The sequence below is a fragment of the Hylobates moloch genome, unplaced genomic scaffold (assembly GCF_009828535.3).
Source record: "Hylobates moloch isolate HMO894 unplaced genomic scaffold, HMol_V3 SCAFFOLD_13, whole genome shotgun sequence".
In the NCBI taxonomy this organism is placed as follows: Eukaryota; Metazoa; Chordata; class Mammalia; order Primates; family Hylobatidae; genus Hylobates; species Hylobates moloch.
The window spans coordinates 25878268-25894139 of record NW_026652288.1 but is presented as its reverse complement, the minus strand read 5'-3'; the positions used below and the strand labels follow the sequence as shown (position 1 = coordinate 25894139).

General features: G+C 44.5%; 1 protein-coding gene across 1 annotated transcript in view; it reads left to right on the top strand.

Annotated features, from left to right (window-relative positions):
- HADHA (hydroxyacyl-CoA dehydrogenase trifunctional multienzyme complex subunit alpha) overlaps window positions 1–15853 on the top strand; it is a 55188-nt gene extending 39335 nt beyond the window's left edge. The window contains exons 12-20 of the mRNA XM_032172456.2: window positions 2514–2648; window positions 5385–5556; window positions 8937–9023; window positions 11470–11610; window positions 12052–12120; window positions 12919–13114; window positions 14281–14395; window positions 15093–15238; window positions 15326–15853. Coding sequence (XP_032028347.1) covers window positions 2514–2648; window positions 5385–5556; window positions 8937–9023; window positions 11470–11610; window positions 12052–12120; window positions 12919–13114; window positions 14281–14395; window positions 15093–15238; window positions 15326–15471 — 1207 coding nt within the window. The 3' untranslated portion in view covers window positions 15472–15853. The remainder of the gene's footprint in view (window positions 1–2513; window positions 2649–5384; window positions 5557–8936; window positions 9024–11469; window positions 11611–12051; window positions 12121–12918; window positions 13115–14280; window positions 14396–15092; window positions 15239–15325) is intronic.
- The last annotated feature ends 19 nt before the right edge of the window (window positions 15854–15872 follow it).

The following is a 15872-nucleotide window of genomic DNA, read 5'->3' as shown; positions in this document are numbered from 1 at the left end:
AAAGTGCATCTCTGTGAAGTAGATAATGATGAGTAGAATTACTAGGTTATAGAGTATGCAGTTCTTGGTTTTAACAAAACCAAAGAACCCCTGCAAAGTAGGACAAAGTATACTTCCGTCAACCATGCATGAAAGAACCAATTTTTTGTACATCCTAACTGAGACTTTAAAATTTTTGGCCAGGAGCAGTGGCTTACGCCTGTAATCCCAGCACTTTGGGAGTCCGAGGTGCATGGATCACCTGAGGTCAGGAGTTTGAGACCAGCCTGGCCAACATAGTGAAACCCCATCTCTACTAAAAATACAAAAATTAGCTGGGTGTGGTGGCGGGCGCCTGTAATCCCAGCTACTCGGGAGGCTGAGACAGGAGGATCGTTTGAACCCGGGAGGCGGAGGTTGCAATGAGCTGAGATCGCACCATTGTACTCCAGCCTGGGCAGCAAGAGTGAAACTCCATCTTAAAAAAAAAAAAATTGCCAGTCTGATGCATCTCATTTTAATTTGCATTGCCCCAATTATTAGGGAAATTGAACATCTTTTTATTATTATTATTATTTTCTTAATAGAGATAAGGTCTCACTATGTTGCCCAGGCTGGTTTCGAACTCCTGAGTTCAAGCGATCCTCCCTCCTAGGCCTCCCAAAGTGTTAGGATTATAGGCATGAGCTACCATGCCTGGCTGAAATTGAGCATCTTTACTGACAATTTATTTTGTTCTTTTATGAATTGCTTTATATCCCTTGCCCATTTTATTTTGCTGTCTTTTTAAATTGATATATGCATGTTCTATTTTTCCAGTAGTATCCTTTGTCTGCTGTATATGTCACAAATTCTTCCCATTCTATGGTTGTCTTAATTTTGTGGGGTCATTTGTCAAAGAGCATTTTTTTTTTTTTTTTTTTAAGATGGAGTCTCACTCTGTCACCTAGGCTGGAGTGCAGTGGCGCAATCTCAGCTCACTGCAACCTCCACCTCCCAGGTTTAAGCAATTCTCCTGCCTCAGCCTCTTGAGTAGTTGGGATTACAGTGCGCACCACCACACCCGCTAATTTTTTTATTTTTGTATTTTGGTGAGGTTGGTCTTGAACTCCTGACCTTGTGATCTGCCCACCTTGGCCTCTCAAAGAGCTGGGATTACAGGCATAAGCCACCGCACCCAGCCAAAACAGAAATTTTTAATTTTAATGTAGCAAATGTATCAATCTTTTTTTTCAGTCCCTATTTTTTGTTTCTCTACTGTATTTTCTCATTGTCCTGTAATTACTTATCACTCACCATATAAATATTTGTACCATTACAAAGCTGCATTTAGAAGATGCTCCAAGGACTTGAAGTTAGATATCCTTTTCAGGACTTTAATATGATTTTTGAACATTATAATCAGAATGGTTAGGAATGAAACTTTATGCCTCATTGCAACTCTAATTTGGATAATAGTGCTGTAAACTTGGGCTTCTTTTATGAAGAGATTCTTTAAAAATTTTTCTTAGTTATTTACTATGGGAATGTGGCAAATTATTCCAGAACTATAGGGAACTAAAATGAATAAGCAGATATGATCTCTGGTCCTCAAAAGGCTTAGAATTTAATTGAGGAGACAAATAATGGACACGAAGCCATTCCAGAATACTCTAGGGTAAATCAAGTGGTCCTGAGAAGGTAGCAAATGTGCATATGTGGGCAAAAAAAAGGTAGCAATGTGCATATGTGGAAGTGTTTAAGGAAGGGGTAAGGTCTGGAAGCAAAGAGACCATGGAGGAGACTTTGAACTTATCCAGACAAGGAGTGATAAAGGCACAGATTTTGGGGGAAATGAAAGATTACATGATGGCTCACAGCTGTAATCCCAACTCTTTGGGAGGCTGATGTGGGAGGATCATTTGAGGCCAGGCCAGGAGTTTGAGACCAGCCTGGGCATCATAGTGAGACCCTATCTCTACAAAAAAACCTAAAAATTAGCCAGGAGTGGTGATATGCACCTTTAGTCTGAGCTACTCAGGAGACTGAGGCAGAAGGATCGCTTGTACCCAGGAGGTCAAGGCTGCGGTGAGCCTAGGATTACACCACTGCACTCCAGCCTGGGTGAGGGAGCAAAACCATGTCTCTCAAAAAAAGAAAGAAAGAAAGATGACTGGCAAATAGTCAAAATCACTAACAAATAAGTTGTTCAATAAGAAAAGAGGTTGGTCTTTTTGTTCGAAAAACAAAAATACTCATTTTGACTTAAACGTAAACTGGTTGTTTTGTTTTCAGTGATTTCGAAGCATGATTGAAGATTAGTATAATTCTATCTTCTTGGGTAAACCAGTTCTTTTAGACCTGGTGGGTTTTTGCACTTAACTTTTAAAATCAATCATTTATTAAAGCTGTGTTTTTAATAAATAAAAATTATTCGAAACACCTTATGGTTGTGCCTGCGTTAGTTGGCTTATTCAATAACTTAGGCAATCTTCCACTTTTACTGAAATGATTAATATCAGTTTACCGAAAGTCATTTCATCCTTTCCTTGCAGGCATCTGGCTATTCTTGGTGCAGGGCTGATGGGAGCAGGCATCGCCCAAGTCTCTGTGGATAAGGGGCTAAAGACTATACTTAAAGATGCCACCCTCACTGCGCTAGACCGAGGACAGCAACAAGTGTTCAGAGGGTAAGCCTGCTCTCTTTGCAAGAGTTAGAATGTCCTTTGTTTCTTGGTTGGTTGTTTTTTGTGGTGGCTTTGTGGGTTTTTTTGTTTGTTTGTTTTTGTCATCATGGATTCCTTTTTCCTGAACATAATGAGTTCTAGGTACTCCGTAGTGAAGCCAAGTTTCTTTTGATTTTTAGAAATGCCAATTCCTTCTTTGACTTCGTTTTGTTATAGATATTATAGACAATTAACATCCTTGGAGTCTGTAGTCTTTGAATACAGAAGGGAAAATCTTATCTAGTAGATACTTGTTAATGCCATTTTACACTTTAGTATCAGGCCTGCGGATTTTGATATAGTTTGCGGTAATTGCTCTATTGTTAAGGATTATTGAAACAGCATGACTGTCTCTGTTGAGAAGACTGAGTGAGGTTAGGATGTAAGGAAATGGGCGGTTACTGCAGAGGGAAGGCAGGGCCCGGGATCAGGACTCTTGAGCCTTGTATTTCCTGACTGGCATTACAGAGAGAAGCTGTGAACTGATTCCTCCACAGTGTCTGGGGCTTTACAGACTATCTCCATCTTACCTCTGAATTAATAAAGGGGGAATATTATTCCCCTTCCTCACCACCTGCCTCTCTCACCACCACACACATACTGCCTGTTTTGCAGAGGGGAAGATGGAGCAGCAGCTTGGCCAAATGGAGGGTTGGTTTGATCAGTTTTCTGCTCACATTTAATGGACAAGCTGGCTGCACTTAAACCATCTTGCATGTGACTTTTAGCTGAGTGAGCTTTTTTGTTTCTTAAATGGATTAGATAGCTTAAGCATGTTGTTATCCCTTTTCTGCAGAGAAGCTCACATATTGCTGCCATAATGCTAACCAGGACCTGGCAGGTTTCATCGTGTTGGCAGATTATTGTAAGATAACAAGTTGTAGTAGAAGATTCTGACCAAAAAAATGACGTGTGCTAGATAGCAGCAGTGCCCTGAAACTAGCATGCACGCATCCCAAACAGCATTCCATACCATCACCAAAGTAAGAAATTGTTGCTCTAAAATAGTTTCCTCCCCCAATCTCTCTTGAATAGTGTCCTGGGTTCCCCCTTTTTGTCTTAGAAACATCAGGTTCTGGCAAGTGCCGCTCACCACACTGCTGACTTGGGACATAATAGTTCCTGTCCTCTCTTGGGAATAGTTTAATCAGGCATTAGAAGTAGAGCAACTGATAATGTTTTGAATGCTGACAAGTATCTTATTTGCTGACTTCTGTCATGATTGTCAAAAACAAAAGGTTTGAGCCCATACTTTTAAGACCTTATTTGATGTTTTTGTTTCTTTTGAGACAGAGTCTCACTCTGTTGCCCAGGCTGGAGCACAATGGTGCGATCTTGGCTCACTGCAACCTCCGCCTCCTGGGTTCAAGCGATTCTCATGCCTCAGCCTCACGAATAGCTGAGACTACAGGCATGCGCCACCACGCACAGCTGATTTTTGTTTTTCTTCTAGAGACAGGATTTCACCATGTTGGCCAGGCTGGTCTTGAACTCCTGGCCTCAAGTGATCCGCCCGCTGCGGCCTCCCAAAATGCTGGGATTACAGGTGTAAGCCACCATGCCCGGCCTGTAAGACCTTCTTTGAATACTCCTTTGTATTTATCTGGTGGCCTTAATTTTGCTTTTGGTTAAGGAAATTAGTGAGTGGGGTTTAGCTTCATTCTTCATTTAGAGGAAAACTCTAGGTGATTTATTCTGAAAGTGTGGTCAGATGGAATCTAAGAGAACCTGTTTCCCTTGGCAACGAAAAATAATCAGTTAAATGTCTGAATAACAGGAATCCTTTTCTGCTCGCTATGGGAAAAAAGAAACCTTGAGTTAATATTTTATGTAATCAGTGCAATGTGCTACTAGGTAATGAGTGGGAAGTAGATGGAGAATATAGGAAATAATGCTTGGTTTCTGTTCTTTAGAAGATTACAACTACAGGCTGGGCACAGTGGCTCACACCTGTAATCCCAGCATTTTGGGAGGCCAAGGCGGATGGAACACGAGGTCAGGAGTTCAAGACCAGCCTGGCGAAGATGGTGAAACCCCATCTCTACAAAAAAAAAAAAAAAAAAAATTAGCCGTGCATGGTGGTGGGCGCCTGTAATCCCAGCTACTCGGCAGGCTGAGGCAGAGAATTGCTTGAACCCAGGAGACAGAGGTTGCAGTGAGCCGAGATCACACCACTGTGCTCCAGCCTAGGCAACAGAGCAAGACTCCGTCTCAAAAAAAAAAGAAAAGATTACAACTACAGAATAACATAAAATTATATATTTGCGATAAGCAAGTATAAAACCATGTGGTCTCAGACACACTTTGGCTGCTTCCCCTGTCATAGGTAGAGAATTACCAGAACTGCTCTTTTGTTTTGCCATTCTAGTATTCATGTTATTTACTCCTCTTGGCAAATTTAACTGGTTTAAGAGTGATTAGTTTATGTAAGTTGGGCATTTGGAGGCATTCTATGGTAGAAAGAATGTGTACTTGGGAGTTAACATGTCTTTGAATGCTAGCACCCTCCCTTATCAAGCTATTTGATCATAGGTCCCTCTGAGACTCTTTAAACAACTTGAAAGTCCCCCTCAAAATGGGGGTAATAGAACAACTACCTCACAGAGTTGGTGAAAAACACATGTGTGCTCTGTCCCATGGACATTCAATAAACGTTAGTTTCCTTTTCTTCCCAGCTAACTAGGAATGTGTTTTTTCTAGATTGAATGATAAAGTGAAGAAGAAAGCTCTAACATCATTTGAAAGGGATTCCATCTTCAGCAACTTGACTGGGCAGCTTGATTACCAAGGTTTTGAAAAGGCTGACATGGTGATTGAAGCTGTGTTTGAGGACCTTAGTCTTAAGCACAGAGTGCTGAAGGAGGTAGAAGCGGTAAGCAAGGGGCCGTTGTACTTGAATCCTAGTGTAGTGAACAGAAAACACAGAGATTTTTTCTTTTTTTAAAGGAGCTATAGGAAATTCATGATTGCTTTTATAAAAAGGACTATTCAAAGGCTGGGCGTGGTGGCTCAGGCCTGTAATCCCAGCAGTTTGGGAGGCTGAGGTGGGCGGGTCACGTGGTCAGGAGTTCGAGACCAGACTGGCCAATATGGTGAAACCCCATCTCTACTAAAAAATACAAAAATTAGCTGGGCATGGTGGCATGCACCTGTAGTCCCAGCTGTTCGGGAGGCTGAAGCAGGAGAATCGCTGGAACCTGGGGGGCAGAGGTTGCAGTAAGCCAAGATCATGCCACTGCACTCCAGCCTAGGTGACAGAGTGAGACTCCATCTCCAAAATAAAAAAGGACTTTTCGTTATCAAACGTTAAGTTTTTATGTGTGCTTATGCACACTGCATATGTTATAAAGGTCAAATCTAAATTCTAAAGGAAGAAAATTAGTGTTTGTTCACCTTATTCATGTAGGAGCTCTGTCACCCAAACATAGAGATAACCTCATGGAGTATAGCCAGATGCTTTGAGATTTTTTGGTTAGCCGAAAGCCATAAACAAACCTCTTCAGGTCTAAGGCTGCAAAGGAAATAGGGGAAGACAGTTCGTCCAGATGCTTGTTCTGTGGAAATGCTGCTTTGGCCCAGCTCCCAAATGTTCTCCATAGCCACTCCTTGAGATGGGCTGACATGAATAAAACAAGTACTTGAAGTGGGGAGTAGGAAGAGTGAGCCCCCAAGAAGGAGTAATAGCAGTAATTCAGGCATGAGGTAGGACCAAGGCCTAAGCTAGTCTACAGTTGGATAAACAGAATGTGGGTTACTAAAAGGTGAACATGAAATGATTCTGACTTGGCAACATACTGGACATAATGAGCAGTGAGCTCATTACAAAAAAAGTACCACAGAGCAAGACTCCATCTCAAAATAAACAAACAAACAAACATTATCTTCTCTTACTGCCCATAGAGCTAACAAAACCCATTCCTTGGACAGTCTTCCACAGGCATGATCTCTAGACCACCCCGTTTCGGTTGTCCTCTCTAGTATCTTCCTCATGTCTCGGTGTTCTACTGCTGTGTTTACAACTATCTTTTCACAATTCTGCAATCTGGGCAGGGCTCTGCAGAGACAATGGTGCTTAAGTCCATTGATTTCAAGGCTGGGGTCACTCCTGGGCTGCACTCCGCAGGAAGCTCAGTTGAGGCACCTCATTGCTTCCCTACAGCTCTCATGGCCTGTCCTCACTTAGTTGTCTCACCAGAACTTCTTTGTAGTGTGGCTGCAGGCTTCCAAGAGAACAAAAGCAGAAGCTACTGAGCTTCCTAAGTTTATTGTCAGGAAGAAAAAAGATAAATTAAAAAATAAAAAAAGAGGCTACCGGGCCTCACAGGGCTAGGTAGGCCTGGGACTGGCAGGATGACTTCTGCTGCATTCTGTTGATAAAAACAAATCACAAGACCAGCCCAGATTCAAGAAGAAGGGAAACAGACTCTACTTCTAGCTCAGAGAAAAGACATACATGTCCAAGGAAGGGAAGAATGTTTGCCAGCCAGCTTTGGAGACATTAGTTTGCTCTTCGGAAAGGATTTCACCACCAGCATTAGACACTGTATTACTAAGGAAGTAACCTGACACTATGTAAGCTTTCTGACAGTCATGCTGTACTGTCAATTCATTCCACTTTTGTTTTGTTTTTTTGTTTGTTTGTTTTTAGAGACAGGGTCTCACTCTGTCACCCAGACCGGAGTGCAGTGGCATGATCACAGCTCACTGTAACCTTGAACTCCTGGGCTCAAGCCTCTCACTTCAGCCTCCTGAGTAACTAGGGCTATGAGTATGTGCCACCATGCCTGGCTAATTTTTTAAAGTTATTTTTTGTAAGGCCGGGCACTGTGGCTCACACCTGTAATCCCAGCACTTTGGGATGCCGAGGCGGGTGGATCACGAGGTCAGGAGTTCAAGACCAGCCTGGCCAAGATGATGAAACCCCGTCTTTACTAAAAACTACAAAAAAATTAGCCAGGCACGGTGGTAGGCACCTGTAATCCCAGCTACTCGGCAGGCTGAGGCAGGAGAATTGCTTGAACCCAGGTGGCAAAGCTTGCAGTGAGCTGAGATTGTGCCACTGCACTCCAGCCTGGGCGAAAAAGTGAGACTCTGTCTCAAAAAAAAAAAAAAAAAATTATGTAGATATAGGGTCTCACTATGATGCCGAGGTTGGTCTTGAACTCCTGGCCTCAAGCAATCCTCCATCCTTGGCCTCCTGAAGTGTTGGGATTATAGTTGTTTAGCTACCATGCCCACCCTCCACTCTTGATTAACTAAAATCATGGGATCTTTATCACAAATACTGCCAAGCCAGGTCTTGTCCTTCAAGTACCTATACAGTTCTTTTCTTTCCTTTTTTTTTTTTAAATCTTAAGGCAGTACTTTACTTTGATTGCATTATAATCTTATTTTGTACTCAGCTTTTCAGTGTGTTGAATGTGTCTTCCTCCTTGATTCTCATCTCTGTTAGGATTCTGCCTGTTCCAGATTTGCACACATTTAACAGGTGTCCCTTCCATGTTTCTCATCCAACCATCTGAATAAAAACATGAATAACTGGGAGGCGGAGGTTGCAGTGAGCCTGGATTGCACCACTACACTCCAGCCTGGGCAACAGAGCGAGACTCTGTCTTTAAAAAAAAAAAAAAAACAAAAAAAAACATGAAAAACTTGGGATCGTGGCCAGAATGCTGAGACAATCTGCATTAGAGACTATTCTCCAGGTGGATAAAGCTAATAGTTAATAGTATTTGTGTACTGTAGCTGTAATTATAGTGGTATGCCATTTTTTAGTAACACACTGCATAAAATGAGACAAGCATGCACATTTTGGCTTGTTCTTACAAAGGTGAAGCTGGGGAGTATTTCATAGGCTTCCAGACTCCAGAGCAGATCCAAACAAAAGAGGAGTTGACACCCATGCTGGGTGTTGAAATGAAGGAATTGCGATTCAAGGCCGTCTTTTCAGTGTTGTTCTAAGCTGTTTTATTGACCCAACTGCTGAGATGTAGTCTCCAGGTCAGGATAAGATGACCTTATGATGGGCCATAAGTAGAGGAAGGCAGAATGGGAGAAGGAACAAGGTCAACATATTCCCCAACACAAAAGCCCCTAGGTGATCCATCAATGTCTGGGTGAGTGACATCTACTGTCTGAGCAGTTGGGGGTGAGAGAGTGGGCTGGGCCCAGGTGTCATTCATTAGCTTTGCTGTGGCCTCTAATCATCTCCCAGGCCTACCTGACACATTGTTAAATGCTTTTCCCCTGCAGGTGATTCCAGATCACTGTATCTTTGCCAGTAACACATCTGCTCTCCCAATCAGTGAAATTGCTGCTGTCAGCAAAAGACCTGAGAAGGTAAACTCGGAACAGAGAAAAACCCTGAGATGTTTTATTGCTTCAGATTCACTGATAAAGGCTTACAGCTTGAGTACAGAAGAGACAGGTCTGGGTTACGGAGTGGATGCAGGTGGTTCCTAAACACTGGATGCAATAAATGCTAATACCATGACTAGTGTGAGATGCAGGAATAAGTACAACAAAAAATATGCTTTTCAAGGATCCCAAATGAGCATTATTTTTCAGATTCAGGATATAAAGCCCACCTGTATCCTACAATTAGGCATTGAGGGATAGGCCTTAAGAAAGGATGCTCCAAAATACCAGTTTGGCTACAGAGCAGAATCAGTGACTGTTTAGAACAGGTTTGGTTCCACCTCCAGATCAGGGAATGGCAGGAATGGTGGGATGTGTCTGCCTGTGGGTTTGCTTACAGCTTCTACCCCAGGACATGAAAGGGCTGGGTATAGAAGCACTTTCTGTGAGTATTTGGAATGATGCCCAGAAATTTATTTTTGCTCTCAACCAGAGTAATTAAGGGGAAGTGAAATCATTCAAAGAGAAGTAAAACAACTCACTTCTCTGGAGGATACCAGTTAGCCTCTGCTAACCAGAACCAGCCGAAGGTAGGCAGGAATTATAAAAGAACTTTAAGCAGCTGAAAGTGTTAATACAAATTCTATGTACTGAAAACACAAAAGCCTATTTATTCCTACTCTTCTAGCTTGCTAGGTAATCTAGTTTCCTAGCACACAGCAGATGAGAAGTGATGCACGGACCTGACAGAGGCAGGCTCAATGATGGCAGGATAAAGGTCATAGGGAGAAGTGGCAGCCGATAGTCTACAGACGGACAGTCTGGCCGTGTCATATCACTCAAGACATCTGTGTGGCATCTAAAATCAGTACAGGCGATGCCGTTGCTGTTCATTTGATGCTAACCTCTCCCCGCCATCGGAGCAGAGCAAGCATCACACTTTGCAGCTCTGGCCTCCAAGTATCTAGGATAGCTTTTCTCACCTGCTTGCCTTTTGTCATTCATTTAAAAGTAAGGCCAAAAAGGCAAAATAGGGTGACCAACCATCTTGGTTTGCCTGGGACCAAGGGACACAGGACCCTCAGTGCCACAACTGGGAAATCCCCAGCCATCCAGGATGCGTTGGTCATCTTTGGCACAACTTTCTGAGTGATGTAAATGTATTTGGCTTGGGGTAGTGATTATATGAATGTATATACAGTTGTCAAAACTCATCGATGTGAACACTTTAAGATCTGTGCATTTTATTATATAGAATTCTATGTCAATAAAGGCTAATTCCTTTTGCTCAAGAGTACTGAGTCTGAATCAGGTCCTAAGTATTTCACATGTAACTAAAAGAACACTTTAGGGGTTAGAAACAACTTTTGGACTGATAAGTTTACATAACATTTAATTGATCTGTGTATTACATAGTGGCATTGGAGACAGACCTGTGATGGAATCCCACCCCGTCATATGCTGACTGACTCTGAACTAACCTCTTGATACCTTTTTTCCTCATCTAGATAATTAGGCTGACCAGTTCACAGGGTTGTAATGGATTAAATGTAAGGAATAAGTGGTAAATGTATTGAAGAGCAGGTAGATAATAAGCAGCCAAAAATTATAGATATTACTTGTTGTACCTTATAGCTAAGGTGAGAGGGAGAAAGCAAAACTATAAATTAATGAATTAGACCTCTTTCACCACAGTTCTGTTGGGAAGACCATGTAACCGTTAGCTCAATGAGGGGGTTCTCTGAAACCTTAGCACGCATCAGAATCACCAGGAGGGATTATTAAAACAAATCTGGGCCCCATCCATGGAGTTTCTGATTCAGCAGGGCTGGGCTAGGCCTGAGAATGTGCAGGCCTAACGCTCCCAGGTGACGACGGTGCTTGTTGGGTCCGGGTACTACACTTGGAGAACTGCTGGTTTAATGAGTCTTAAGTGCATCTGATTGTTGAGGAGTGCTAGTTAAACCTAGTATCCTGGTGGTGAGACCCATCTGTGTAAAATGCAAATACATCTCTGACAGCCCAACACGTTAATTCTTCTGCCTGCCCTACCCCCCCCCCCCAAAAAAAAACTGGATCCTCTTATCTAAACCATCAGTATCATTAATATAAGTGGAACCTTCATCCGTCGTTCCCCAATAAATCTAGTTTGGCCTCGAGCTGTGGTTTTCGCACTGATTATTGAGAGGATCAGATGTCTGTAGTGAAAAACCTTAGAAGCAAATGGAAGAGGAGGATTCCAATGTGTTCTCCCTAAACATACTAAACTTTTATCAAAGACCCATGGAACCAAACCACTCAGCTATGTCAAGCAGTATTCCTGTATCACAGCCACCTTCCTTTCTAGTGTTTTCCTAGCAGAGAAGGAATGCTCTCAGGTTCCTCATCCGCATTCTCCAATCTGTTGGCTTTTGGTTCCCCTTGCCAGGTGATTGGCATGCACTACTTCTCTCCCGTCGACAAGATGCAGCTACTGGAGATTATCACGACCGAGAAAACTTCCAAAGACACCAGTGCTTCAGCTGTAGCAGTTGGTCTCAAGCAGGGGAAGGTCATCATTGTGGTTAAGGTAAGGGGCTGTATAACAGAGCTGCAGAGTTTGAAAAGTTCTAATAAGACTCCTTTTACCTCCAGGCTTGCTTATAAACATTCTGGGGCAAATGACCAGATCTTGATATGACTTTGTCTCCAGGATGGACGGTGGTATTGACTGTCCCACTGAGTCAAGGTGGGAGTGGGGAGTATCTAGGATGTGGCAGGGTTCTCCCAGCCATCCCAGACCTTGAAGGTGACCATGAAACCATCTGCTGTACTGTTTGATTCAAGCCAGGCTACCCCTAGTATGGCTTCCCCTGCAATTTCATTTTTAAGGATTCTGATTGAGATTTTAAGTCACCTTAAGTTTTACAGTGACTTTCAAATGACTTTGAAGTGACCCTGGGAAAGGTAGAGTGTCTCAGACTCAGTTCCAGCAACATGGCCAGTGAGCTCATGTTCTCTCCCTTGGCAGGATGGACCTGGCTTCTATACTACCAGGTGTCTTGCGCCCATGATGTCTGAAGTCATCCGAATCCTCCAGGTTGGTATTGCTCTCCAGAGTGTTTGAGGCATCTTCCACTCCTTCAGTCACTCTAAAACTCATAATGTCAAGATAAGGACCAAGCTTCCTTCTGATACACCAACTCCTGCTCTTGTCTAGGAAGGTCCCTGGTGCCCTCTCTCTGCACAGCAGTCGGAAGTTGGGCTCATACTGCACTGAAAGGGGCAGAGCTTTCCCTCTGCCCCGCAGCCTCCTCACTGTTCCAGCAAGCTAAAGGCGCCCCACCCCCCAGCATGTCTTCTATGCTGTTTCTGCACCTCTCTGAGGCAGGGACCATCCAGGAACAGGGCCTGCTTAGTTCAACTGGTGCTGCACCTGTTTCTGCAGCACACAGACCCCTCCAGTAGCCATCGAGGTCATTCTGGCAGAAAAGGAGAGGGATCCTCCTCGCTGGGCACTTACCCAGACTTAGGGATCACAAGGCTCTGAGTGCTGCTCTTTGATGATGTTTCTTCTGTTGCTCATGACACACTCAGCCGTCTGTCATGGAATCTCCTTATTATTGAGATTCAGAAATGCAAACAAGAAGAAAATGAAGAATTTAGTCATCTCTAAATGTCCTTAAAGTGCTGTAGATTAGAGAAGGCTCAGACTTTCTACTTGTGGCCCCAAACTTCTTTGTGCTTCCCTGAATGAAATAGCACCAGTCCTGGGCCTGGTCAGGTGACACTCAGAAGTGGGTTTTACACAAGGCAGTGTTTGGAGCCAGTGCAGGGAGCCCTTTGGGGGGATTTGGGCTGCCCTTCCCCTGAGGTCCCTGCTTCGCTTCCTGTTCAGGAAGGAGTTGACCCGAAGAAGCTGGATTCCCTGACCACAAGCTTTGGCTTTCCCGTGGGTGCCGCCACACTGGTGGATGAAGTTGGTGTGGATGTAGCGAAACATGTGGCGGAAGATCTGGGCAAAGTCTTTGGGGAGCGGTTTGGAGGTGGAAACCCAGAACTGCTGACACAGATGGTGTCCAAGGGCTTCCTAGGTGAGTAGCCTCAAGGAGACACAACTAGCACCATTAGTTACAAAGTTCTGAGCGGTTCCTGAGACCAAAGAGTTACAGAAGCCCTCATGGAAGAAAGTTTTCTAAACACAGAGCCCTTGTCATTGGAGATTTCAAAAATGATTTCATGAGTCAGGTGCGGTAGCAACCACTTATGGTCTTAGCTGCTTAGGAGGCTGAGGCGGGAGGATCGCTTGAGCCCAGGAGTTTGAGGCCAGCCTGGGCAACATGGCGAGGCCCCTAATCTTTAAAAAAAAAAGATGTCATGTGAACCTTCTAAGGGCTAGGACTATAGATTATGGACAAAAGGCAGAGTTCTACCCTTCTGGGGCTCTAGCATCACCTGGTCCAAGTTATGCCAGATGGACAAGCATTTTTATGCCCCAGAGACGAAATCTGCGATAGTGCAGAAGCAAGCTCTGCATCCAGGCTTTACCATGTTGTCTGGCCACATGTGAGGAGAAAGTATAAGCTCATCATACACAGTATACAGTTGAGGCCCACAGAGAGGTGACTTTCTCTCTCGGCAAAATAGCAAAATCAGCATTACAACTTGGGTGTTCTAGTGCCTGGTGTTGCATATGGGGATGTTAAAACTCACCCAGGTGGCCTTTTTCATCCAGGTACACAGATGCCCAAGCTCCAGGTCACAAGATCTTTCTTTCCTGCCCACTCTTCTGACAAAGACTAATTTGCTAGGGTTAGCTAGACACACAAATTCAGGAATTCAGAAGAGGCTAGAGCTTTATAATAGACCAACGGAGACAAGAATTCTCAGGCCAGGGGTTTTTTTTGTTTTTGTTTTTGTTTTTTTTTGAGACAGTCTCACACTGTCACCCAGGCTGGAGTACAGTGGCATGATCTCGTCTCACTGCAACCTCCACCTCCCAGGTTCAAGCAATTCTCCTGCCTCAGCCTCCCGAGTAGCTAGGATTACAGGCGCCTACCACTACGCCTGGCTAATTTTTGTATTTTTAGTAGAGGCAGGGTTTCACCATGTTGGCCAGGCCAGTCTCAAACTCCTGACCTCAAATGATCACTCACCTCGGCCTCCCAAAGTGCTGGGATTACAGGCGTGAGCCACCACGCCTGGCCAGGTCAGGGTTCTGAGAACAAATAGTAACACTCCCTTTTCTTGCCTCTTTTAGGTCGCAAGTCTGGGAAGGGCTTTTACATCTATCAGGAGGGTGTGAAGAGGAAGGATTTGAATTCTGACATGGATAGTATTTTAGCGAGTCTGAAGCTGCCTCCTAAGTCTGAAGTGTAAGTCCATTTGAGTAGCTAATGCCTGGAAATTGACTTTCTCTGACAGCCCAAAGCTTCCCAGCCCCTCCTCCATTTTCTTTTTTTTTTTTTTTTTAAATACTTTAAGTCCTGGGATACATGTGCAGGTTTACACGTGTATACATAGGTATACACGTGCCATGGTGCCCTCTTCCATTTTCTTTATGACCACCACACCTGAACAGGAGGACCACTCCTGATGCTGGCATAGTGCTTTCCAAGTGGAAGTCCCTCGCACATGCTGCCTTGGTCTCTGCCTGGCATCGAGGTGAGAACCAGGCCACGTCTGGTGAAGGCCCTCCCCTGCTCCAGCCTTCTCTGGCAAGGTCTCAGAGAGCCGCTGGAAGGACAGATTCTCCTTGGCCCCTTCAGCCTCCCAGATCTTTATTATCATTTGTGAGCAGCTGACTCTTGCTGATGTCAAAGAGATACTGATTATCTTCTCGGCACCAGGCCCTGTTCCAGGTGCTCAGTTTCATGTTAATTAGGGCAAGTTACTCTCCACTTTTTCCATGGGAAAGTTTGGCTCACCCAGGCAGCATCTTCTCTGAGGGTCAGCACCAACCGGCCCACAGAGCTCCCCATGCACCCATCCTGACTTCCATCCTGCATCTGCGGCTCTGGCTTTCCTCCCCTTTTCCTCCTCTTCTACCTAAACATCTCTTTCTGTTGGCAGCTCATCAGACGAAGACATCCAGTTCCGCCTGGTGACAAGATTTGTGAATGAGGCAGTCATGTGTCTGCAAGAGGGGATCTTGGCCACACCTGCAGAGGGAGACATTGGAGCCGTCTTTGGGCTCGGCTTCCCGCCTTGTCTTGGAGGTTGGTCTCGCAGGTTGGGAAGGTAGCTCACTTTAGCCTGGAGCCCGTGTTGCATCTCCTTCAACGAAGTCCTCTTTCTCTATTCAGGGCCTTTCCGCTTTGTGGATCTGTATGGCGCCCAGAAGATAGTGGACCGGCTCAAGAAGTATGAAGCTGCCTATGGAAAACAGTTCACCCCATGCCAGCTGCTAGCTGACCACGCTAACAGCCCTAACAAGAAGTTCTACCAGTGAGCAGGCCTCATGCCTCGCTCAGTCAGTGCACTAACCCCAGCTGCCGGAAGTGCTGGTTCTCCAGCAGAGTGGTGTCTAGATTTATCAGAGTAACGAGAAGAAGACCAACTCCGGCACTGGGTTTGCTCCCTGATTAAAGTGCCTTCAGCCAAGACCATCTCTCCCTCATGGTGAAGTGTGACTGTGAATTAGTTTGCACTTCCTGTTGGAAGGTAGAGCCCACTGTGCTCATTATATAAGCCCCGAGGCCTAGAGTGGCAGCCAAGAGCCATCTGGAGCCACCTCTCTGCCTGTTCCTCCCAAGAGGCCAGGGTGGCCGGGGTGGTGAGGGCAATTCTGCACCCAGCCAAATACATAACAATAAAAACCAAACTCTGTGTCAGTGTCTTTGCCCTTCTGGT